Genomic DNA, 26,493 nt, shown 5'->3' with positions numbered 1-26,493 from the left:
AAAAGGGGGGGGGGGCGACGGCGGCGGCGACATGCAGACGATCTGATGTTTCCGACGCGGGCGTTTAGCGGGCGCCGCCGTCCGACGCGAACGCTCTCTGTTTGCTTTTTCCCCTAACAGACATTTTCATCTGGCCCTTTTTTCCTGCAAGAACCGTCTTTAAATGCGGCTCCGTTTCCGACACGTGGTCGACAATGGGCGGCGGCGGCGGCCGGCGGCATGCGGGGAAAAGGACCAGCGTGCGTCTCTTGATTAGCGTTTCTCTGAGGCCGTGTCCGCCGCACGCCGTCCTGCCTCTCGGAGGGTCGGAACAGAGCACGTGCGTGTGAAGGGGGTTCTGAACGCACCTTGAGTTGTGGGTGTTTTGCAGCAGAGGCGGCTAGGCTGTATGTATGTATGTATGTGTATATGTGTGTGTGTTTAGTGCCATGCTTCTCTCATTACACACACCCGTGTCTCCTCTTGTCTTCTTTTCCATCCTGTCATCTCTCTGCTCTCCTCTGGAGTTCAGAGTCTGTCCATCTGGAGCCCCCCCACCACCCCCCTCCCGATCCTGTCCAGGCTGAGACACGGGGGTGAAGGCCAACGCCGGTAGGGGAGGAACCGTGGGAGGGATGGAGCGGTGGATGGAGGGATGTCAGGGCTATAATGAGTGAGGAGATGAAAGTTGACGGAGGGAGATGGAGACAGAAGGGTGGAGGGACTGCCGGGGACGGAGGGGGGGAGGAGGAGGAGGAGGAGACGGGGACTGGACGGGTAAAGGAGAAGACTGTAGAGTCAGAGATAAAGCGTGAGCGGAGCAGCCGGGGCCCCGCGGTCCTCCACGCTGCTCGCCTCCTCCGTTTTTTTTTGTCAGCAAGAGAAAAAAGAAGAGGAGGAGGAGGAGGATGGGAACAGCATGTGTCGGCGTCCGCCTGCTCCTGCCTGGTTGCCTTTTTTTTTTTTTTTCCCAAATACTTATTTTTGCCCCACTACACACACACACACACCATCCCTCACCCCCTCTCGTCTGGAGGATTCTTCTATAATTTAACTTTTCATTGAAATTTTCCCCGCTTGCCTCCTCCTCCCCCTCCGGTTCCTCCCAGCTTGCCGTCCGGGCCTCGCCTCGCCGGGTCCCGCCGCGGCCGGCCGACAAAGGCGGCGTTAAAAAGCCGTGTGATCCTCCATTTTAGCGCCAGCCACGCTCGTCAGAGGATTAGGGCTCTTTAATGACGCTAATCTCCCCCTCCCATTCTTTCCCCGACGCCCCTCAAAGAGCCGGCTCTCCCTCTTGCTCCGACCGAATCTCTCTTGTTCAGCCTTTCTTTTCTTCCTCCTCGCCGTCCCTCCCGATGCAGCGGCTCCTCGGCCCGCCGGCTCAGATGGTCCGGGCCGTCACCCGTCTCCTCGAGCTCCATCTGCTTGGCTTCTCTTCTGAAGGCCGCGTCCTCGGCATTCATCCTTCGCTCCGTTGGCCGTTTCTGAACATCGGCAGCCAAGCCGGTTACTGTCTGGATCGCACCTTCATTCCTTCAGATTTAGACTCAGCCAGGAGGAAAGCGAGGCGGAGGAGATGGAGGTGAAGAGCAGCCGTGGTGTCTGGTTTGGAGACGGGAGGAGGAGGAGGAGGAGGAGGAGACGGAAGGCGTCCATCGGAGGGATGGCACATGGTAGATGTTCTGGAGATAAAGTCAAACTGAGATGGACACGGACAGAGGAGGGGGGGTGAAGGTCTGGGTGGAAGGATGCTGAGGTCGGAGGAGGTCTAGAAGAGGACCAGGATGGAGAGGTGTGAGAGGAGAGGGTTAGATGGAGGCAGATGATTGGCTGAGGGTTAGATGGAGTCATATCTCTGATCCTTTTCTCTTTAATCTTCTGCCTTGTTTTGAATCCGATTCACATTTCTTTTATTCTAAAACCCCCATCTACACTCACAAACACACACACACACACACACACAAACGGTAGGCCATGATTGGCTGAGGTGTGCAGTGTGTGCTTTAGAGACTCAGCAGAAACTCCTTACTGCAGATGTATCTGCACACACACACACACACACACACACTTTCTCCCGTCATCTTTGTTTTCCATTTTCTCCCTTGTTTCTGGTCCTGGAGTTGTGGCGTTTGCCACGTCATGGCGGTGCGGTTGGCCGTCACCCCTGGCGACAGAGGGAGGGGATGGGATGATGGGATGGCAGCGGTGGGAAAACACCGCTTCCTTCTCTCCGGGCCCTGCTGGGAACACGCAGCTCTCCGAGCCGTGGGTTCGGAATGCTCCCTCTCCATCGGCGCCGTTCTTATTCCTCCCTTCACCGTGCTGAAAACCGGGATAAACGTGTTTATTTTAATTTTTCCTGTCATCTGGAATCCCGCAGGCTGCCCCTCTTGCCTTTACGCCTTTCAAGGAAGACGTTATTTCTGTTGACGCTCCCCGTTTCACTCCGCCTGCGCGCTAATTGTTTCCTTTTGCTAAATAGCTATTTTAACCGCTTTTATTAAAATAAAATATCCTCCTCCTTTTTTGATCAGATGGAGACGATGACCCGGCCGGGCTGTCCTGGGTTCCCTCCTCGCCCTCCAGCAAAGACGTGGCGTCGCCCACGCAGATCGCGGACGGCTGCTGCGACCTGGGCATGGCAACCGGCGGCGAGGAGGAGGGAGGGGCAGGCCTGCCGTACCCCTGCCAGTTCTGCGACAAATCCTTCAGGTACCGGACATCTTCCGTGCAGCCTGTGGTCCCAGTTTCCAGTTTGAGCAGCCGTGTTCAGACATTCTGGAACGCCACCAGATGTTAATGGACAAAACTATGGGAAAAGATACTATCATTCATTCATTCATTCGTTAGCTGCACCGCTCATCCTGCATTCAGGGTCACGGGGGCTGCTGGGGCCTATCCCGGCTGTGATTGGATGAGAGGTGGACCAATCACAGGGCTGCACTTTGAGACGTGCAACCATTCATCCTCTCATTCACACGTCATATGGAACATACAACCTTTCACAGGTCATTGAGAGACACGTGAGCGTTGACTCTCTCATTCGCAGCTCAGATGGAGACGTACAATCGTTCACCCTCTCGTTCTTATAAGGGTGTGTAACTATTCACGCTCTCATTGGAGTAAACAAATACAACCATTCACCCATTCATTATTATAGAGACATACAACCATTCATCCTGTCATTCACAGATCATATCGAGACATACAGCCAATCACAGGTCATTCAGAGACACAACCGTTCACCCTCTCATTCACAGGTCATATAGATACACAGGGCCATTCACTCATTTATTGACGTGTCATGGAGAAATACCGTCTAGACCAGGGTTGCCCACACTTTTTCACCTTGTGAGCTACTTTTCAAATGACCATGTGAAAATGATCTACCGCCACTAAAAATACTGAATATATATTTATTTGTATAACTACTGAGTAAACTTAACACAAAAAATGTTTGTGGATCTTGCATAACTGCACGAACCCTTATGGCACACTATAACACGGTACTTTTTTGGTAAATACCTTTTTCTGTTGACTAGATTGGAGTCAGCAGCGTAGTTGAAATGAGCTGTGAGGAACAATGACTCACTTTTCGGTGGGAAGCCAGTGCTGTTGTTTTTATGAACGGTCTGAAAATGCCGCTCCACATTTCCCTTTTTCGGTATAGCAATGGCAGGCCGGCAGATGAGGCAAACGCACTTTGAAAATGACACCGTAAAAAAAAAGTCCACCTCCCATTCCGTATGGAAGTGATACGTTTCAGTCTTTTTACTCGGTCCAGCTCCCTCACTCTTTTTTGTACCCAGAAGTATAGAAGACATACATTGGAGGCTAACTCGCTAGCTTGTTAGAACGAGCTGTTATGTGACATTATGTGCGCAGTGAGTCAGAAAAGGTCAGATTGGACAGACCGACTGTCAGTCAAGTGACAGATTTCATAGTGAGGATTATAGGCTGATGTCTGCGTTTTAACGCCATGCAACCTACACACACACTACCTTTGCAATCGACCGGTAGATCAGGATCGACGTATTGGGCACACCTGATCTCGACAATGCGACAAACAGTCACCATAAAGCTTTCGTATTCCTTCACCTGCACCGTCTTCTTCGGTGAAGCTGTGATTTAACTGAAAGTGAATGTGTGTGTGTGTGTGTGTGTGTGTGTGTGTGTGTGTGTGTGTGCTGAAATGATGTGGCGATCCTCCTCAGCCGCCTGAGCTACCTGAAGCGCCACGAGCAGATCCACAGCGACAAGCTGCCGTTCAAGTGCACCTTCTGCAGCCGCCTGTTCAAACACAAGAGAAGCCGCGACCGCCACGTCAAGCTGCACACAGGTAGACCGGGCTGACGGTGTGTGTGTGTGTGTGTGTGTGTGTGTGTGTGTGTGTGTGTCAAACAGACGTGGGTGGAGGGGGGGGGCGTGATAAGCGAGAGGGCTCGGCGGAGATAACCGCCGGCATCAGAGGGTTGAGTTTCTGTCCTTCTGAGCTGCTAAATGAGCGAGGAGTTCAAAGTTGACAGAACAACATCAAACTTCTGCTCCGCTGAGGCATTTTCTTCTGATCTTCTTGTAAACATCTGCGACAATAAAGCGTGCTAATTATTTCCCCGTCCTCTGATGCAGGAGATAAAAAGTACAGTTGTCAGGAGTGTGAAGCTGCGTTCTCCCGCTCTGATCATCTGAAGATCCATCTGAAGACACACAGGTGAAGTCCTCCCGTGGCAAACCTCTCATCTGCCGTCGCCGTGCTGTTTTTCCAATTTTTCCATTTCAACTCCGCGGTTTTAATTAAAAACTTTGACTCACATGAGTGTTGTTTCTCGTCCGTCTCCATGTCCAGCTCCAGCAAGCCGTTCAAGTGCAGCGTCTGCAAGCGAGGCTTCTCCTCAACTTCGTCGCTGCAGAGTCACATGCAGGTGAAACGCGCACGTTCTCTCGCTTCTCGCCGCTTCCCGGGAGAACATCCGAGGCCGTGAAGGGACGGGGGAAAACGCCTCGCCGACGGTCACTGTTTAAGAACCCTTCGATAACCCACGCCGGCGCAGATGTTGATTGACTTCTTCTGCTGGCAGGCTCACCGCAAGAACAGAGAGCACCTCGCGTTGCGGAGCGAGAGAGACGGCGGGAAGAAAGGCGCGGGAGGGGAGGGCGACCTGGAGCAGGACCTGTACATGTGCGATTACTGCGAGGAGACGTTCAGCCAGACGGACGAGTTGGAGAAACACGTCCTCACCAGACACCCCCAGCTGTCCGACCGGGCGGATCTGCAGTGCATCCACTGTCCGGAGATCTTTCTGGACGAGGCCTCGCTCCTCACGCACATCGAGACCCAGCACGCCAACCGCAAACACAAGTACACGCGGCTCCTTCTTCCTCACAACACCGAACCTCATCCTTATTCATGTCGGGGAGCGCGAGGCGCGCAGATGTTAGCTTGACGGTTCTCGTCCTGCTTTCCAGATGTCCCGTCTGTTCGGAGCAGTTCCCTTCGGTGGAGGACGTCTACTGTCACCTCGACAGCCACCGCCAGCCCGACTCGTCCAATCACAGCGCCGCCAGTCCCGATCCGGCGCTGGGCAGCGTCGCCTCCATGAGCTCGGCCACCCCGGACTCCAGTGCCAGCCTGGAGAGGGGCTCCACGCCCGACTCCACCCTGAAGCCCAGTCAGGGCAGCGAACGGAGCCGTAGACGAGGCGCTGACGCCGGGGAGGAGACGGGCATCAGCCTGGGGAATCAAGGCGGAGGTAGGTCCCGTTGATGTTCGGACATTCCTGTCGGATCTCCCGATGTGAAACGGCACCTTCTCGTAACTTTTAGGAGGAAGCTGGGGTAAGGTGACGTACTCCTGCCCTTACTGCTCCAAGAGAGACTTCCACAGCTTGGCGGTGCTGGAGATCCACCTGAAGACCATCCATGCGGACAAACCGCAGCAGAGCCATACGTGTCAGCTCTGCCTGGACACGCTTCCGACGCTCTACAACCTCAACGAACACGTGCGCAAAGCCCACCGCACCAGCGGAGGAGCCATCGGTGCCGCCGCGGCTTTCCCCCTGCTGCAGTTCACCAACGTGACGGCGTTCCACTGCAACTACTGCCCGGACATGTTTGGGGACATCAATTCTCTGCAAGAACACATCAGAGTGTCCCACTGCCTGCCGGGCGGGATCGTGGCGGGATCCACCACATTAGGTGGGTTTGAAACCAGAGCGGCAGATTTTTTTCTGACATTTGGACGCGGGGTTCCTCGGGTCACTCGTTGGTCAGATAGGTTCCTAAGAGGGGTTAAAACCATAGGGTTGCGCTAAACGCCCGCCCCTGGGTTGAGGATCACTTCTGGCCGTGACCCTAACCCTGTAAGAACACGTACCCTAATTTCCGGACGATAAGCCTTATTTCACGTAAACAACGATGTGGCTAATGTATGGAGTTTTTTTGGGTGGGGGAAGCCAGCGAGCTTCACGCCGCGAAAACGTTTATCCTCGTCACATCGGACCGATGAAATGACCGGGAAATTCTGAGTCCGTTCGACTCCAACAAGGAAGAAGACGACTTTGACGGTTAGCGATCGGCTAGCCGGTGCGGCTTATAGTCCGGAAATTACGGCACTCACTTACATTCCCCGGAGACATACATCGGTCCCAAAAAAGGTTAGCAACTTTTAAGGAATCGATTTGTTAGTTGGGTACTCAGAATTAGGCGAGCAAGAGAGACAGTTGTTTAAGGGGGTCATCTGACTTGACAAGCGGGGAACAAGAAAAGGAACAAGCGGTTCATGGGATCAGGGGCGTGAAGTTACCAAAGGTGGTTAGATACCGGAAGTTCCCGAAAAGGGACGCCGTTTTCGGCAAATGCCCGACATTATTGATGCTCTTGTTGGGTATCTTGTTGTGAAGTTCCGGAATTGTTGTGAAAATGTGATGCTACTTCCTCCACAGAGGGGAACCACGCCTTCTTCTGCAACCAGTGCTCCATGGGATTCCTCACGGAGTCTTCGCTGACTGAACATATTCAGCAGACGCACTGCACCTCCGCCGCCGGGGGTGGAGCGGCGCCCGGGGGAGCGGTGGCCAAACTGGAGTCCCCTGTGCTGCAGACTGGATCGCAATCATTCATGGAGGTTAGAATGCAGCATTTGTCAATAATTGGGCGTCAGAAGGTCGCTGTCTGCTTGCCTGTCTTATGTTTTAATCACCGTGGAAATGAATCAGTGGTGACTAATAAGTTGATTCCTGTTTAATTCGTTTTACTTCTCATGAGACTGAAGAAGCGTGTCCTTGAAAGTCACTGTAAACGTAACTTTGGAGTCTTTATTAACGAATGGTTCTTCGCCGTTCCCGAGTCTGTGGTTTCACTGCGGTTGTGATGTTCAGACTCCTTCGCTTTATGCCGTATTTCACTTCCAGAACTACGGTTTCCCTCATGCTGCTTTATTAGGTCTCGGTTGTATTTCATTTCTTGGCAGGAACTCCGGTTACGGGGTTTCAGAGTGCGATAAATTCTGGCCGTAAATGTCCAAAGGACGACCGTGAAGACTTTTGGTCTAGTGTTTCTCGGTTCGCTCGGCGGTTTCCTTCATCCCGAGTTTATTGCAGCAGCTCTTGCAGAGCTCTGGCCTCGACGTCTACATTCTAAAGACGGGACTGTTGTCTGTGCGCAGGTCTACTCCTGCCCGTACTGCACCAATTCTCCCATCTTCGGCTCCCTTCTCAAGCTCACCAAGCACATAAAGGAGAACCACAAGAACATCCCGTTGGCCAACAACAAAAGACAGGCCAAGGTGGCCGACTTAAGCCCCGCCTCCTCCGACGTGGAGATCTCTTCCCCGAAACGGCACCGGCTTGGAGGGGACTCCACCCCGTCGGTGCTGAGCAACGGGGACTACCCGTGCAACCAGTGCGATCTGAGATTCGCCAGTTTCGAGGGTTTCCAGGCCCACCTGAAATCCCACCTGGAGATGCTGTTGAGGCGCCAGTCCTGTCCGCAGTGCAACAAGGAGGACTTCGAATCCCAGGAGGCGTTGCTCCAGCACCTGACGGTGCACTACACCACCACGTCCACCCAGTACGTGTGCGAGAGTTGCGACAAGCAGTTCTCTTCGGTGGACGACCTCCAGAAACACCTGTTGGACATGCACACGTTTGTCCTGTACCACTGCACGCTTTGCCAGGAGGTCTTTGACTCCAAGGTCTCCATCCAGGTGAAATAAGATGGCTGACGCATTTCTGTGTTAGATTTTGTTTTAGGATGTTTCAATCAATTCAGTGCCAGGTTCGGCGATTTTCAAATCAGGAAATTAATAAAACATGAGCGGGAAGATTAATTAATTTCATCTCGCCTTCGTCACTCAGGTGCATTTGGCAGTGAAGCACAGCAATGAGAAGAAGCTGTTCCGCTGCACCGCTTGTGCATGGGACTTCAGAAAGGAGGCAGACCTTCAGCTCCACGTCAAGCATAATCACCTGGGCCAGAGGTCAGGCTTCCCGGGAGGGCTCGGAGCCGGTACGCCTTTCTTCACCTTCGGAAAATGATTACGTTCGAATTCAGACGATGAATACGGCTGGCTTTAAGCGTCGACGCGGAGCTGACCTCTCTGTCTTCCAGGACTCAAGCCCCGGAAGTGCATATTCTGCGGGGAGACGTTCGGGACGGAGGTGGAGCTCCAGTGTCACATCACCACTCACAGCAAGAAGTTTACATGCCGCTTCTGCGGCAAGGCTTTCCACGCCATCTCGCTCCTAGAGAGGCACCTACGGGACAAGCATTGCATCTTCGACGGCGGGAACATCACTGGCAACGGAGGCGGAACTGGGAGCAGCGGGAGCCAGAACGGGACGCCGAACGGGTTGGCTCAGTCCACCAAGCGCGGAGGAGGAACTGGCGGCAACGGAGGCACGGGGGGAGTAGAAAGAGCAACGGTGGCGGCTGCCGAACAGGCCGACCTTCAGAACATGCTGCTTAAGGGCGGCGGCGCGGGGGGAGGCGGCGCCGGCCAGGGAGGGGACGCGGCCAACAGCCACGAGGCGAGCGGAGGGGAGGAAGAGCTGGACAATTCCGAGCCCATGTACGCCTGCGACATATGCGGAGCGGCCTACACCATGGAGTCCCTCCTTCAGAACCACCGGCTGCGCGACCACAACATCAGACCAGGAGAGGACGATGCTGGTAAGAATCCGCCTCCCCGGAAAGGATTCTTAGTTTAGTTTGCATACCTTGTCAGTCCACGATGTTAATGTCCACTATGAATACTAGGTTCCCGAAAAAAGAAGGCGGACTTCATCAAGGGGAACCACAAGTGCAACGTATGCTCGAGGACTTTCTTCTCGGAGAACGGGCTTCGTGAGCACGCTCAGACGCACCGCGGCCCCGCCAAGCACTACATGTGTCCGATATGCGGGGAGCGCTTCCCCTCTCTTTTAACCCTCACGGAGCACAAGGTACTTTGGTGCTATTTGTTGGTTGATACCAAAACGTAGAGGAGCCCTTCTGTGGTACCGGCCTGTTGACCCGTCCGTTTTTGTGTCCATATGAGTAAATCTCCAACCTCTGCACACAATCTGACAAAGGATCCTCACTTCTCGCCTCGTTCAGGTGACCCATAGCAAGAGCCTGGACACGGGAACCTGTCGGATCTGTAAGATGCCCTTGCACAGCGAAGAGGAGTTCATAGAGCATTGCCAGATGCACCCGGACCTCCGCAACTCCCTCACCGGCTTTCGCTGCGTGGTCTGCATGCAGACTGTCACCTCCACCCTGGAATTGAAGATCCACGGCACTTTCCACATGCAGAAGCTTTCCACCGGTTCTGCCTTGGGAGGGACGGGGGGAGGAGCCGGAAATGGAGGAGGAGGAGGAGGAGGAGGAGGCGGAGGAGGGAACGGCTCGGCTTCGTCCTCCCCCAACGGGCAGCTGCAGCAGCACAAGCTATATAAATGCGCCTTCTGTTTAAAGGAGTTTAAGAACAAAGGTGACCTGGTGAAGCTGGACGTCAACGGCCTGCCTTATGGCCTCTGTGCCAACTGCATGAACAGGTGAGGGAAACCAACATGGAGTCTAAATTCCACAAATACAATACGGAGGCTGCTGTGGGCGGGACCTCAAAGTGGATCGGTCCAATAAATGTGGATTTTAAGTCGAACAAGTGGGCGGTTAGAGCTTTTGCCTCACAGCCAGGAGGTTCTCCGGGTTCCTCCCGCAGTCCAAACACATACGGGAGGTTCACCGGAGGCCCTAAATTATCCAGACGTATGAATGAGAGGGTGAGCGGTTGGATGTCTCAATAAGAAGCCCTGTGATTGGTCCGGGGTGAACCCGGCCTTTCGCTAAATCACAGCTGTGATAGCCGGTATAGAGGCTGAAAATTAGTCACAACGTCACATATTCACCTCATGTAAAACCTGTCATTCATTTCGTCATTTCCCGATGTGTTTGAATGCATCTCAGGGGCGCCAACAGCCAGAGCCCGAGCCAGGGGGGCGGAGCCACGCCGGGGGACACGCCGGCCGACAAGGCCGTGGTGGGACTGCGATGCCCGGAATGCGGCGTGAAGTTCGAGAGCCTGGAGGACCTGGAGAGTCACGTCCAGGCAGACCACCCCGAGGTCAGCCCCGAGACCGCCTCGGCGGGGAAGAAGGCCGAGGCTTCACCTGCACCCAAGGTGAGAAGATCAGGGCGGAGAGGCGGAGAAACTTCCGGGACCGGAGGGGCTGAGACGCCTCCAAACTCATTAAAGCACCGCTTTCAAACATAGACATTATAAAGAGGGCAGGAGACCCCCGAAACCCACTGAACTGGAGGATTGCATGTGTCGGTGTGTTGCGACGTGTTCTTGTGCATTCGTCTTGTGCACTTGTGTGTGTGTGTGTGTGTGTGTGTGTCTGCCGAGCCCCACTGGGTCCTGCGGCTGGGGCGTGCTGAGGCATTGTGGGAGCTGTTCGCTCTACTTGATATTGACAGTCAGGCTCCCCGGGACCTGCAGTGTGTGTCTGCGTGCAAGAGTGTGTTTGTATGTCTTTGTGCGTGTGCTCGTGTGTGTGTGTGTGTGTGTGTCGAAGGCAGTTTCCAGGGACCCTCTGTCTTACCTGCACCTTTGTTTCTGCTTAGTCTAACAGCACAAAGCAGACAAAGTAGGATTTCTTTGTGTGTGTATGTGTGTGTGTCTGCGCGCGTGTGTGTGTGTGCATGTGTGTGTGCGCACTATCAAACCGAGGCAGCGTAGAGACAGTGGAAGTGGGGCCTTTGTGTATTTTGTATGTGTTTGTGCATGAGTGATCGCAGTGTGCTGTGAATGGATAAGCAGAGTCTCTGCTCGTCTTTGTCTCTCCATCTCTTGCTTGTCATTCTCTTCCTTCTCTCTCTCTCCATTTTTTCCCTCCTCCTCCACATCTCCTTCTTTCCCTCTGTTTGTGTTTTTTTTTTTTTTTTTTTTTGGCAACGTGGGCTCGCTGGTTGTCCTGATCGGCCCGGTGCCGATACAGGTGTTTTAAACCTCGTGCGTGATCAGCGGGAAAAGTCACATGACCTTCGACCAATCAGATGCTTGACGTTTATCAGCATCTAGATTTCTCCCTGATTTCCCGAAAACTGAATCATCAATGGATAGAAACAGCAGACGTTATGTAATGAAGACTGACGCAAATGTGTGTGTGTGTGTGTGTGTAAGTTTATATATACAGTGATCCCTCGCTATAACGCGGTTTACTTTTCACGGTTTCGCTACTTCACGGATTTGCATCGTGCATGGTGTTCTGCATTCTGATTGGCTAAAAAGTCACTCCGCTTCTTCTCTACCTGTGCGTCAATAACGTAGCAGTTTAATACGTACACGTACGTAAAACAGCTTGCTAAATTACATTACGTACCTGCAAATTCTCATGCAATTTCGAGTTTCTCTAAAACACACAATGTTGACAAAACGCGGCAGGGCCCAAAAGGCAGCAGAAGATGCTATCTATCGCAGATAAAGTTAAACTTCTGGACATGCTAAGGGAAGGTAAAAGCTATGCGGCTGTAGGTCGGGATAACGGAATTAATGAATCTTCCGTTCGTCCCATAAAGAAGGAAGAAAAAAACATTAGGACGACCGCAGCAATGTATAATAGAGTATAATAATTATGAAAAAAAATACAGGTTTCTACTTCACGGCTTTTGCCTATCACGGGTTCTTTTTGGAACGTAACCCCTGCGAAAAACAAGGGTTTACTGTGTACGTTTGTATCTGAAGAACATCTGGATGACAATGTTGTTTGTGTGTCTTCCAGAAAAAGACCTACCAATGTATTAAATGCCAAATGACATTCGAGACGGAGCGGGAGATCCAGATCCACGTGGCGAATCACATGATTGGTGAGTGACACCGCGCCGCCATTACTTTCTTATTTTAGTGTGTGGGTATATGTGTGTGTGTGTGTGTGTGTGTGTGTGAGATGAAATGAAGAGCTCTTTCTGACTTGTGGGCTGCCTGGACCATCTGCTGTCCAATTTACCACTTGGCTGCACCTCCGAGGGTAGATAAATATATAAATAAATGAAAATAAAATGCTCTTAGAAATCAACCGCAATTACAGATAAAACCTCACACCTTCATGTAACGTCTTGTGAAACCACTCAGAGGGAAGCTTCTTGTTTTGCCCGTGAAAAACACACACCTGGCTTGTACCTTCTGTGTGTGTGTTTGCGTGAGTTCAACTTGTATTGCACTTAAAACTATCTCAAGTTTGGAATGTGTTATCCTTTAATTACCACCCCAACACACACACACACACACACACACACACACACACACACACACACCATGACATTTCCCTCGGTTCCTTCCTAATTTGCTGTCTTAGCATTTCTGTTGTCATGGAGATTAACGAGGCGGACCCGAGTATTTGAGATGCCGGGGAACAAGTGTTCTGCTTGTCCCACCCACGGCCCCCTTTGCGGGACCTGACAGGGAGTCCCAGAGTCTCTGACGTGGTGCGAAGTGTGTGTGTGTGTGTGTGTGTGTGCGTGCGTGTGTGTGTTCCTGCATGTATGCTGACATCACTGTTAGCTGCCTCCAAAAGCCGTGGAGACGTGAAGAGTTGAAATCGAAGCACAGCCGGGATAACTTTTAATTTCATTCGCCAAATGAGACACACACACACACACACACACACACACACATATATACACACGCGGATACACACAATACCACAGCATAGGGATGAACTTTTCAAGATAGAACGAAGTTGGGTTGTCGTTGTGGAGAGGTAACTTGTGGATCAGCCGACCCGGACCTGCTACAGGAATGACTTCCATCTCCGTGACGGAGACCTTTCCATCTGGAATCGCCATCTGCTGGTTGCTCCTGCTCTCCCGCGGCTTGACGCGTCCTCGCCGCCGTCCTCGGGATCTCTAATATTTGCTGCGTGCGATGGTTTGTAGGTGTTTAGCGAGGCGTCGGGCTCCGCGGGTTTACGAGCGGACATCTGGTGCTAATGCCGCCCCTCCGATGCGAGCGCGCTCGGTTAAACGGCGAAACCCGGCCTCGCCGCATGACCTGATAACCGGCGAGATGAAGACATCCTGGACGTGGCGAGCTTGTTTTTTGGGATGTCCCGCTGCCCCCGGTGGCCGTTTTAATGAACTGCACGCCTATTGGTTGATTCATATCCCAATCTCACATGGCCTTCTTCTTTTCCTTTTGGTTTTTGCCTTTTTGGACGTCCACAGCCCATCGCCTGCCTCCTCCATGTGTGAATGTGACCCGGTGTGAATGTGACCGAAGCATCTCCTAAGCGGAGACCATCCCAGATCATCTGTAGACCCGGAGTTGAACTGGTGATTATTTCCTTGATGTGCCCTTGAGGTGAAGGTCATAGAACCAGAAGTTTTTTGCGCTTTTACGGGCGGACCGGGTGGTAGCCAGGTTCCTCCTCGCCGGCGCCATCGTGACTCAAAAGACGTCTGATGTACCTTCTGCGTCTCCTCCGGCTCTATTTTTAACTTCGCTTGGCGGCGATGAGGCCGACCTGGAGGAACAGAACAAGCACATCATTAAGAAAAGCAACTGAACTTCAGATATTCTTCTTCTTCTTATTTCAAACCAAACTGTCCTCCACTTCTCCACCCTCTAATCTGCCATCCCTTGCACTTTCTCATCCCTCTCTCTTTCTCTTCTTCTCCTCCTTTTTCTTCCTTCTACCGCCGGCCGTTATTCACACTCAGACACAACCGAGTTGGCAGTTTTGGGTTAATTAACAGGCTAACGACGTGAAAACCTCGCGGAGATTAATTATGAAACTCTGGCAGTTTTTTTGGGGGGGGGGGTTGAAAAGCGCTTCGACTTCTAAACTAAATGTGCCGAGAACGTGGAGGAAAGAGCAGGAGAAGGCGCTGGGTGGGAGTGAATTATCGGGGGAATTATTATTATTTACAATAAATTCAATGACGGTAATAACTCAGATGTTCCCCTATGCTCCTATCGATTGTTATTTGAAGGTCGGTGAAGAGTCCCAAACTCCTGGCGAGTGGCTTTGCAGAAGGTGGGTGAGGTATGAAGGTCGGAGGAGCTGTTGGAGGATCATAGCTGATGTATCTGGAAGTCCTGGTGATGCTGCTAATTTGAAGGAGAAGGTAGAGCAAGTTACGATGCCAAGGCTGTGACGGGGGCGGGAGAAGGTCGGAGAGCTTCCGGCCCGAGGATTTCTTTCGTGTTTCCCTTGAGTTCCAAGACGTTCTTGTCCATCCGGGTATTGATGTCAGGCAGAGATGTTGAAGGGATGGATTTGGTGGAGATGTGCGAGGTGTCATCAGCATAGGAGAAAACCAAAGCAGACAGCATGGCTGATCTCTTCTGTACGAATTGCCAAAACACAAAGTGACCCGACAACCAGAATGAAGAACCCGGTTTGGCCGGTTAGGTGTGGGCTCATGTCGGAGCGGCAATGCGATGTCCAACCCATGGTTCTGAGGAGAAGTGAGGAACCTGCCTGGGGTGAACTTAATGCGAGCGGTAATGTGATTGCCATATTGCTCCGTGGGTAATACGCCGCGCCCCCCGCGGTCCTGTTAATTACGCTGTCAAAAGAGAGAGAGACAACACTCTGGGGCTGATGGAGGAGGAGAGGGCTCCAGCGAGGGGGCCGGGGAGGGATCTCCATGCCGCGCAGGTAAAAAAAAAAAAAAATCCCCCAACGGCGCCGCTTGTACTTGGACTGGAACCAGCGGCGGCCGGCGAACAGATTTCCCAGTTTATCGTTCAATTCCAAAGGGAGAGCCTCACCATAACCTTCGCGACGAGCTCTTCGGCAAAAGCTGATGTTTTTTTAAAATTAAAAAACAACAACAAAAAAAAAAAAAAAAACGCCGGGCAGATGCTTGTTGTCACGGTAACGGTCTCACTTATTGAATAAAAATCCGGAGAGGTAAAAAATAAAAAGAAACGGTCTCACCGACTTACCGAATAATTAATATTTCATGGGTTTTCTCGCGGCGGCAACACGTTCCGGCCTCGGCTCTGGCGGAGCGGGTGAGTTAATTAAAACACCGTGTGGTCAATGGTTGGAGGAGGAGGAGGAGGAGGAGGAAGAGGGAACAGAGGCGCGATAGTAGGGGAGGTGAAGTCAAGCGAGAGGGCTGACGGGGCAAAACTAAATTAGTTGTTGAATTTCTCTCCTTCCGGGTTTGTTAACCATTTTGCCGGTTAACGGAGACTCCCTCCTGAGAATGGTGTGCAATGGTGTGCAAGATATGAGCATATATATATATATACATATACAAATTTGTATATGTATGCTTGCATATATGTATATATACATATATGTGTGTATATATGTATATATCTATATGTTGTATCCTCAACCAAAACATCGACTGGAAGTGCTGAATGTGACTTTGGTGTGGAAGGAACATACCTAGAATGCACTGGAGGCCCGGCCTCAACGTGCACGACACTTAACTGCTGCATTGGTTCGAGATTGAGACACTCTGGAATATGAATCTGCGTTGATGTGTGTGTGTGTGTGTGTGTGAGTGCGTGCACTGTGGGCATCTCCAACATCTCCTGCATGCTCATTAGCAACTTTTTATTAGAAAATTAACAATATAATAAGATAAGATAGGAACAACTTTATTTATCCTGAAGGTAATTGTTGTGCCAGAGTTTCAAGCAAAAACATAACAATAATAGATCAAATATAAAGTGTCAAAGTTAAGGTTCAAGTTAATCTCATTACTAACGCAACTATTTCATTAGCAACTTAATGATATCATAGCAATTTAGCTATTTTATAGCAACTTAACCATATCATAAGCAACTATTTCATTAGCAGCTTAACCATATCATAGTAACTTAAGTATCTCATAGTAACTCAACCATCACATCAACAATTTAATCATCTTATTAGGAAATTAATCATTTCATAGTAATGTAACCATCGCATTAGAAACTACATTGCTCAAAAAAAAATTGGAACACTAAGATAACACATACTAAATCAGAATGAATGAAATATTCTTATTAAATACCTTTTCTTTTACATCATTGAATGTGCTGACACCAAAATCACTCAAAATTATTGATAGAAATTGAATGTATGAACCGGTCGGAGTCACACACAAATTTAAAGTGGAAAAAAAATATTCCTGCTGATCCAACTTTGACGGAATGTCTATAAAACAAGTCAGAATGAATCAGTGTTGCTTCCTAAGTGGACCCTTAGATTTCACAGAAGTGTGATTGACTTGACTTGACTTGGAGTGACATTGAGCGGTATATATCATAGCAACTCAAACATCTGATAAGCAACTTATTAGCAATTCAATCTCTTTACATTTTTACATGTATTATACCCATCCTACTCTGTGTACACATATATTTAACCCTGTGTGCATATACATCTATATAGACACACACACACAAACAGGACACATACATTAAAAAAACAAAAATTACTTTTTCACGATATTCTAATATTTTGAGATACGATTTTTTTAAAGAGGTAAGCCATAATCAGCAATATTAAAATAATAAAAGGCTTGCAATATTTCAGTTGATTTGTAATGAATCCAGAATGTATGACATTTTTGTTTTTGTAATTGCATTTCAGAAGATAAAGAACTTTATCACAATATTCTAATTTTCTGAGACAGTCCTGTATATATCCCCCCCACAGTGCATGCATGTAATGTGGTATCTCTATCTATCTATCTATCTATCTATCTATCTATCTATCTATCTATCTATCTATCTATCTATCTATCTATCTATCTATCTATCTATCTATCTATCTATCCATCTATCCATCTATCCATCTATCCTCAATGTTTACACTTTTGCACCTGCTAGTATGCTAGTAGTGGTTAGCATCTGCCCGTTCGCCAGCAGAATCCGCTTGAACCCTTTCCTGGCCGTGCCACTCGTCCCGATGACCGTGCAAACACCTTCGTCCTCCATTACCTCCCGCCGTGTTGTGGCTCACCGCCACGTCGCGCCCGCGCACCATGACTCAAGCGGCGTGGTGATATCATGACGGCGGCGTGCATCATTCATTTGTTTTTATTTTCCAATGAAAAGCCAAAGCGGTGTTTTCTTCGTGATCAGGGTGTTTTTTGGCCCCGTCACACTCCTGAGTTCCTGCTGCGTATGACTAACCCTGCCCATTCTCTCCTCCGCTCTCCCCATCCCCACCTGCCAACTGGACGGCCTGTAGAAGAGCCCACCTGTCGGCAAGGTTTGTCCCCTTTCTGTCTCCTTAGCTCGCACCCTGAGCCAGGCAGCCGTGCGTTGCCTCACTGCCTGCCCATCAGCATTTCATTTACGTAAATATCAGTGCACACGGTTATGAGATTAGACCATAATGCATGATGTGGGGACACAAGCCCTGAGAGCTGGGGCGACATAGTTCAAGCACTCCTCCCTCCCCCCCAAAAAAAGAAATAAAAACCCCGGTGTGTTTTCTGTGCAGCGGCCATCGGCGACCGGAGTATGAATTATGTGCAGGTCCATCTGCAGGGGAGGATTCCAACCCTCGGCCTACTCATTCACCTCGAACCCTGATGCTAGTTGCATGCTTCATTGTTCCCCCTAACCCCCGTCTGTCTGTCTGTCTGTCTGTTTGTCACTACACACACACACACACACACACACACACACACACACAAATGCCTAGGGGGTATCGAGTGGCCACTTACCTGGCTCTAAAAGCTCCCCGTGGAGAGTGCTAGCTAATGATGTGTCCTCGGCATGAGCTTTAGTTACCTATTTACATCAACACTCTCCCTTGACTCTTCACACACACACACACACACACACACACACACACACACACATTCTGCAAAGGTTATGCACGTTTCAAGTCGCCAGGTTTGATTGGTTTGTTGTCAGGTGTCACAGATGCAGATGTGAAAGAGCCCTCCTGCTGGAGGGAGGTGTGAGTAAACACAGCTCTCTGTCTTTGAGCGCGGGTTCATTCATTCATTCATTCATTCATTCATTCATTCATTCATCCATTCATCCACCTGCCAGCTCAGTTCTTGCGCGGCACGGCGCCTGACGGGTGTGTTCTGCCATCTGAGCGGCGGTCTCCAGGGTCTTACATATCTGTAAGGCTTCACGCCGCTACCCTTTACACCCTCCTCCGTCGCACTGTTACGCATATGAGCACCACACACACACACACATACACACACACACACCTGTATCTGAGTGTGTTTGCTGATAAGCAGGGTCCGGTACTTTGTATTTCTAAAGACTTAATGAGGTGAACAAGAAGCTATTAGAGTCAAAGGAGGTGGATAATGTGGTCTGGTATTCACCCATGTATATATATGCGTGTGAGTGTGTGTGTCTTTGCCACCGGCTAGCAACATTTCTGTTTATTATTCTTCCTCACTGCACTGGAACTAACAAGCATTACACTGTTCTGCCCTTCTTTCTGTATGTGCATGACTGTGCCCTTGCCTTGCTAACGCTCTGCACTTGGAAAAAAAAACAACCCTCCGGGTCACATCTCCTTATATGATTGTAAATGTTACATAACAATATATTAAATATAAATACAGAAAAACGGGGGGTTTCCGTATCCCGTAACAAGCACCGGAGGATGGTGCTGCCTCCGTTGTTCTAGCGTTTGCGCGTGGAAAATCCGCTCATCGCTAACTGGTGGTCCTGGTTGTCACTTCGGAGGAGACCGGGAAAACCTGAAGGCAGCGCGAGGACTTATTCTTGAACTGTGTTTCTATTAAATGGAGCTTAGGGGCGGCACAGAGGGCGCAGTGGTTAGCACCTCCGCCTTACAGCGAGAAGGTCCCTGGTTGGATTCCCACCAGAAGAGGCTCCTTGCGTGGAGTCTCCAGGTTCCTCCCGAAGTCCAAACACATGCAGGAGGTTCTTTGGAGACCCAACGTGTGACTGGTTGGGTTTCACTTAACAGGATTGAAAGGGGTCAAATGGGGAATGTTCATCGGCGAATCAAACGATCTGTCATACGTCCTACTGAAGATGTCAGGCTTTGAGAACGGTATTTGTGTTAGCGTGTCCTCCCCAGTGAGGGCGATATCCACATCTGACAGAGGATCAGCTAGAATCCCCGAATCTCCACCAGGCTTATAAGATGTAGCTTCGAGGAAAACGTAAACAAGAGGATGCGCAGTTTGGTTCAGGTGAAGGATGTAGGTCTGCACCGTGGTGGTATGAACATAGGAACAGATGACAGCAGACCCCCTCCTGTCTTTCCCTTCTCCATCCCTTCCCTGCATCCCTCCCTCCCTCCCTCCCTCGCCAACTGGAGCCAGCGAGCTGTGACACCGGAGGGAAGGAGGGAGCGATGATGAAGGGACAGGGGACGGGAAGGGAGGACCGCCGAGGGCCGCGTGAAGGAGAGACAAAGGATGTGGCGATTGTGGCACAGATAAGCCGAGGACACACACACACACACACACACACACGCAGACACACACAGGCACGGAATATGAAATATCGAGTGCAACCGGATGTTATTATGATAATAAATCGAGAAAGTAGCATTTTGACATATAAGCTAATCGGCAGTCTTGACTGTTTTTTTTTTCCCCAAGTAAATATCAGAGATATAATTTGTTTTTGGAGCCCACACACACACACACACACACACACACATTTGCGAGTGTGTGCTGGAAGCCTGCTCTGCAGCAGACGTTGCTACCAGAAGGCAAACCGGGGGTTTGAACTCCTGCGTGCACGGACACTGTTACAAGAGAGCGCTCCGATACGTGTTTGACACTATTGTCAGCTTTATTGACTGTGCATGAACACACGCGCCGGATTGTTGGTGTATTTCCATGTGTGTGTGTGTTGATGTGTTTTGGAGGCTGGGAGCGCGGCGGTCCCCCGGAGAGCTCATTTTGTCGTCTTCTCGCTTGATTTACCTCCTTCTTCTGCTGTTTATTACCAGTCATTACAAGCTGTTTGGAAACCTAATAGGACACACTGACAAATAGGACTGGGAGAGGCCCAGCCAGGATCGGCGGCGGGATGCAAAATAATAATCTGTGTGTGTATTTGTGTGTGTGTGTGTGTGTAGAGAAAGTTTGCTCGCCTGGGAGAATATTTGTACATGCAACATCAGCCATCCCAACGCATGTATGGAACGCGTCTGCCGTGTGTTTGTGATGTCTTTGTTACCGTTGCCTGGGTTAACATTCGTGAGTGTGTGTGTGTGTGTGTGTGTGTGTGTGTGTGTGTGTGTGTGTGTGTGTGTGTGTGTGTGTGCGTGTGTGTGCGTGCCCATGTGTGTGTCCATTGAAAAAAAAAAAAAAAAATGGAATACGTTACGTTTGCATTCGGTTCTCTTTCTCAAGCCGTCCAGGTGTGGCTGCACCAGCTGTGCAAGAGAATGGGTCAATTACACACACACACACACACACACACACACTCACACACACACACACACACACACACACTAGTCCTCTCCCTCTTCCTCTGCTGGCTAATTGTCAAGACAAACAAAGCGCTTTGCCTTTATGCGCTTCATAAACAGAGGCCAAGCAACAATTAACTCCCTGCTTAATTCACTAACTATTCCGAATTCATTTTCTCCTGTGACGGGCGCAGCTGTCGCAGCTGGTGGCAAGAAACGAGTATGTGTGCGTGCGCGCACTCGTGTGCGTGCGCAGTTTGTGGCGAGTTTAGACTTTTCATCCCGACGGCGGCGTCGCCTTATCAATCCAATATGACGGCGTCGGATGAAACGCCACGGGTGGAAGCGCGAACGTCCCAAGGTGGCGCCTGGAGGACGGCGCCACGCCACCGACATAGAAACGGAGACTCAGAAGGACACAGCGCGTGGGGAGACACGCGCAGAAGATGGAGAGGACGTGGGTGGATCGGTGCTAATGTGCGTGATGGAATGAATGCGTGGAGGAGGGCGGGGGCGGAGGGGCGCCAGAGTGATGTCTCGCAGGTTTTGGCTCCAGTTCAGTCCTCTTGCAGAAGCAGCTGGACTTCATTAGTGGCTGGTGTTAATTACAGGGACTGTACACACACACACATATGTGCACACACACACACACATATACGCGCACACAGGCATGCTAATAGATCCGCCCACACACCCCAATAGTCATTGATTCAGGTTCACCTTGCTCGCCTTGGCTGGAGCAGCAGAGGAGGAGGGTGATCACACATGTGAGGTCCTCGTGGTCCTCCAGATGCACCTGGAGATGGAGCCTCTGGATGGCTCAATCAGAGATGGAAGTGGTTTGACCGTATTTCTCGCTGCTGCGGCTCTGGAAGCGTCCGTCCATGTTGACGGAAGGGAGATCAGGAGAAGCGTCTCCGCTGCGATGAGATGTTACAAGGCCGGTTGAGTCCAGAGCAGCGCAGGCGAGGAGGAGAAGACGGGAAGTCAGACTGAGATGGTTTGGACTTCTGGGAGATCTGGGTAGAAGGATGCGGAGGTTGGAGCTGCCAGGCAAGAGGTCTGGAAGAAGACCTGAGAGGAGGTTTATGGACGGAGGGAAACTAGACAGGAAGTTAGTTGGTGTGAGAGGAGAGGGTTAGATGGAGGCAGATGATTGGCTGAGGTGAGAAGAAGGTTGTGCGAGATTAGAAAATGAATGGCGCTGATGGTCTTCTAGTCTTCTTCATAGATAGGATTTTGGAAGTGTGTGTGTGTGTGTGTGTGTGTGTGTGTGTGTGTGTGTGTGTGTGTGTGTGTGTGATTGTGTGGCTGGCGTCCCAACCCGGGCAGGAAGCGTCTGAGGCTCAGGAGATGAGCAGACCTTCTGAAGCCGGGGTGAGATGGAGTATCGACCCCCATCGTTCAGTCCTTTCTGGTGGGATCCGCAAATAACAGTATTGATTATCGCTGTCTTTGTCACCACACCGACATCATCAGCAGCTCATTGGTATTCAGCCGGCGTCTGCAGACGGGCTGCGCTGGAGGAGCCGCTCAGGCCGGAGGCTGGAGCCTGGAGGTCGATGGTTCGATTCCTCGGCTCCTCTCGTCTGCATGTCAGAGGTCTCCTTGGGCAAAGATACTGAATCCCCAAAGGTCTGGTTAGCGCCTTGCGTGGCTAGCGGTGTGTGTGTGTGTGTGTGTGTGTGTGTGTGAGAACGTGTACTGTCCAGTACTTCCAAGAATACTCTGAGGAATGTTGTAGTTTTTGTTGATAAAACAACTTTGAATCATTACTCAGGATCAAGAGTCACTAAAAGACAGACTGGATACACTCACACACACACACACACACACACACACACACTTACACAGACTTACACATGTGCTGTTTAAATAAATGAATTGTAACAAAGCAAAAACATATTCATGTAAATTGTATATATATGTATATATATTGTGTATATATATGATAAATATGTATGCATATACATATATGTATATGTAAATGTACACACACACACATACACACAGACACACACACACACACAATTGCACTTTTTAATCTAAGTGAAATTGATTTGCAGTTAATAATCATAAATATATATATTAGATGTACATTTAATAATAACAGTAGTACTGGCAAGAATGTAAATTGGATTTATTTTCAACCATAAATAAATGTGTATATATATAGATGTATATATATACATCTATATATACGAGGGACTTTGTATTGTAATTCTAAATAATAATTAAAATTATTACAAGAGAAAAAAATTGCATATTCACGTAAGTACAATGTGTGTGTGTGCGCGTGCGTGTATATGTAAATATCTGTATACACAAACACACACACCCACACACACCAACATAGCACTTTGCAAATTCCAATTACTGTTTGCACCTGCTGGGATGTTAGGATGGATGGATGGATGGATGGATGGATGGATATATCTATCTGTTTATCTGAAAGGCGCAAATGATCTTTTAAATCAATACTTGATGTGGTGAGTTAGCGGTAGAGTCACGCCTCCTCCGCTCGGCCTTCCATCTCCTCCTCACTTTGCCGTCCACCAACTGTTGATCCGGCGGAAAGAAGGCGAGGAAAAGGGAAAATGAGGTTTGCGTGTCTCCAGCGGAAGAGGAGGGAGGAGGGAAGACGGGGGTGGGTGGGGGTGGTCGGCGTGGCGCAGCGTGAGCGCGGCTGCGGGGCCACGCCGGGAGACGGCGAGCGCCTTCCTTGGCTCTTAATTAAACGGAGGAATAAAAGAGGTGGTGCGAGCGAGGGAGGGGAGGAGAAGAGCGCCTTTTAAACAACGGTATATGTTGTCGGTCTTATCTTTTGTCTCCAAACAGATGCCGACCAGGCTGTTCTCTTTATTGCTGCACAAAAGGACCTTGTGGTACACACACACGCACACACACTAACACACGCACACACACACATCATCCTGGATAAATCAATGCATTCTGGTTTCAGTAATTTCCCAAGGTGCCTTGCTCTGCCCCCGTCGGGCGCGCAAGGTGACAAAGCCTGCCACGGCGGAGAGAATCTCTCTTTCTGCTCGGCTATTTTCTTTTCAAAGCTTTTCTTTCTCTCTCTCTCTCTCTTTCTCTCTCTTTCCTCCCGTTGTTTTCTTCTCTGCGTCGATGGCTGTTTTTCCCTCCGTAGTTTGCGCGGATCCCATCATCCGCTTCGCAACCGGCGCTCCCATCTTCTTCTCACGCAATAAGTCGTATCTTAAACTTTGGCGGACGCTCGTCTCTCTCTCTTTCTTTCTCTCCGTTACTCTTCCTCTCCTCCCGTGACCCCCCTCCCTCCCGCTGTCTCCCTCTTCAGCGACCTCTTTCCACGTTCTCATCTCGTGTTCTCTGTTCCTCCTCATCCTTTTATCTGTCCTGGATGAGACACGCTCATTTGTGACAGAGCCAGCCCGCTAATGGTGGATGGCAAGAAACAAAATAGCCCGTGCCAAATATGGGCACGCACACACACACACACACACACACACACTGTATTAGTACCATGAGTGTGTGTGTGTGTGTGTGTTGCACGTAAAAACAAGGACATCCATCTGGAAGTACACATGCTGAGATTTACTCTTATTCAGATGCATGCACACACAGGCTGTAGCAAGCACTTGCAGGTACACACACATGTGCACATAGGCACACACGCACGGACAAACATCAGTGTGCAGATACACATTAATGTATTCACATAACACTCGGCGTGCTCCCCGCTGCATTGCTCCTGGTGCTGGGCTCCCTCTCTGCTCTGCGCCGTGCCTCCTCCTCCTCCTCTTCGTCCTCCTCCCCCACCTCCTTCTTCTCCTTCTCCCAGTACATCTGGCACGCTCAGCTGCTGAGGAGCGCCATAATTATCCCGCCGGAGAGACACACACACACACACGCGCGTGCGTACACACACACACCCTGCGACGGAAGCTCACACACACTTGTCTTCGGCGATCCGCGCCGCTCCCTGCTGCTCTTCGTCACTACCGGGGCTTCATTAGAGTGTGTGGGGAGTGTGTGTGTGTGTGTGTGTTGATGCATAGTGCATTTGGATGCTATCCAGATGTTTTTTGTTTATAGTTGAGGAGTCGGGCGTGTCCTAGTTGCAACTGCCCCGCTCGTGTGTACTCGGCAGCGAGCGTCTGAGGTTTGAGGAGGCTTGTTGTGCGGCTTTTTCTCCTCGTCCTCGTCCGGAGGAGGACCTCGGCCGAACCGCCCGTGATTTCCGCAGATCCCGGAGGCCGGGTTCGGTGGCGACGTTTCGCGCCCGGTGGCTCGTCTCGCCGCCGCATGGATACAGACACATTTAAAAAAATAAAATAAAAGGGAGAGACACATTTTCCACTCACACTTTCCCCTCCACCTCCGGTAATAATTGCAGGGCTCTTTTTAGTCGCTCTGGTGTCACATTGTAATTACTGGCCTGCACAGGTGACAGGGCTGAGTTCAGAGTGCCGCCGCCTGCGGTGTATGTGTGTGTGTGTGTGTGTGTGTGTGTGTGTGGGGCCAATGCTCACTTGACAAAGAGAGAATAACTAAGTTGAGTTTGACAGGCAGTAATTGGACTTTTTGGTGTGTGTGTTTGTGTGTGTGTGTGTGTGTGTCGGCACCATGGTGTTTAGTCGTCTCTTTGAGCCCAGGTTAACGTTTTGAGTGTGTGTGTGTGTGTGTGTGAGCAGGAAGCATTGGAGGTGGACGCTGGATGGCAGGGGTTTCCACCCCTCGCCGTTTATTCGTCACATGTTGGTCTGTTCCGCAAAAGTCCAAGTCTAATATGAGCGCTTTAAAACGCTCCCCAGTGTGCGTCAGTGCACGTCGGAAAGTGCTCACACTCCAGGGAGTGCACGTCCGCCCGGCCAAGGTGACGGCAGGGAAGGACAGGTCGACTGGGATAGCCAGCCTGGAACCTGAAGGTGTTTAATCGAAGTGTACGTCTGCGTTTTAGCCCAAAACAAAAAAGGCTTGCATGAGATTAATCCTCGCCACGAGATCCCAGGAATATAATCGCAGCCGTAATCCAGGCGCGTTCTTTCCTGCACGGTTTCACTCTCTGAGCCTTTCAGCTGCTTTTCATGCAAACATTTGTATCCTTCACGTTTTCAAGTTATGAACGGCATCCTTTGCAGATCCAAGTCAGATTAGAAATGAATGGATTGATGGATGGACTTTATTAATCCCAGCAGGTGCATTCACACATTATATGAGGCAGTGACCAAAGAAAACAGGGGCATCAGGAATGAATATACAGCATACGCAGAATGAGATGGATATGGATATACACGCGTGTGTGTGTGTGTGTGTGTGTGGACATACATTTACTTGGTCCATGGCTCTAGTTTTTGAGTATCTTGGCATGGGGTGGCAGGAGATGTTGAAGGTTCCTCAGAGCAGTCAGAGATGTTGGACAGTCTTCATTGCAAATGTTGGAGGCTCCTCGTGAAGGACATGTTGGAGGTTCCTTAGTGCAGTTAGAGATGTAGAAGGTTCATCGGCCTACTTAGAGATGTTGGAGGTTTGAGGAGGGGGGATCCTCCAACACCCTGTGTGTGTGTGTGTGTGTGTCTGTGTTTGCTTATATGTGTAAACCAGACAATGAGAGGAAGTTCAGAACAAGAGCAGATGAACACGTCAGCGCCGTGGAGAA

At 50.3% G+C, this 26,493-nt stretch overlaps 1 protein-coding gene across 4 annotated transcripts in view; it reads left to right on the top strand.

The window, feature by feature from the left end:
• Positions 1-26,493, top strand: part of znf423 (zinc finger protein 423) — a 112,864-nt gene that overhangs the window by 46,407 nt on the left and 39,964 nt on the right. For 2 of the 4 annotated variants that reach the window (XM_086163749.1, XM_086163750.1), the window contains exons 4-19: positions 2,514-2,691; positions 4,194-4,318; positions 4,609-4,690; positions 4,826-4,901; positions 5,058-5,338; positions 5,446-5,729; positions 5,803-6,174; positions 6,921-7,102; positions 7,643-8,182; positions 8,334-8,484; positions 8,587-9,147; positions 9,235-9,419; positions 9,574-10,013; positions 10,426-10,639; positions 12,243-12,327; positions 17,664-17,684. In XM_086163749.1, coding sequence (XP_086019875.1) covers positions 2,514-2,691; positions 4,194-4,318; positions 4,609-4,690; positions 4,826-4,901; positions 5,058-5,338; positions 5,446-5,729; positions 5,803-6,174; positions 6,921-7,102; positions 7,643-8,182; positions 8,334-8,484; positions 8,587-9,147; positions 9,235-9,419; positions 9,574-10,013; positions 10,426-10,639; positions 12,243-12,327; positions 17,664-17,684 — 3,777 coding nt within the window. The remainder of the gene's footprint in view (positions 1-2,513; positions 2,692-4,193; positions 4,319-4,608; positions 4,691-4,825; positions 4,902-5,057; positions 5,339-5,445; positions 5,730-5,802; positions 6,175-6,920; positions 7,103-7,642; positions 8,183-8,333; positions 8,485-8,586; positions 9,148-9,234; positions 9,420-9,573; positions 10,014-10,425; positions 10,640-12,242; positions 12,328-17,663; positions 17,685-26,493) is intronic. The other 2 variants (XM_086163751.1, XM_086163752.1) reach the window with 1 other exon arrangement.

The sequence above is a fragment of the Fistularia commersonii genome, chromosome 17 (genome assembly GCF_037954325.1).
Source record: "Fistularia commersonii isolate RoL2024-O1a breed Wild chromosome 17, RoL_Fcom_v1.0, whole genome shotgun sequence".
NCBI lineage: Eukaryota > Metazoa > Chordata > Actinopteri > Syngnathiformes > Fistulariidae > Fistularia > Fistularia commersonii.
The sequence above is the reverse complement of the archived record's forward strand: the minus strand, read 5'-3'. Positions and strand labels throughout refer to the sequence as shown.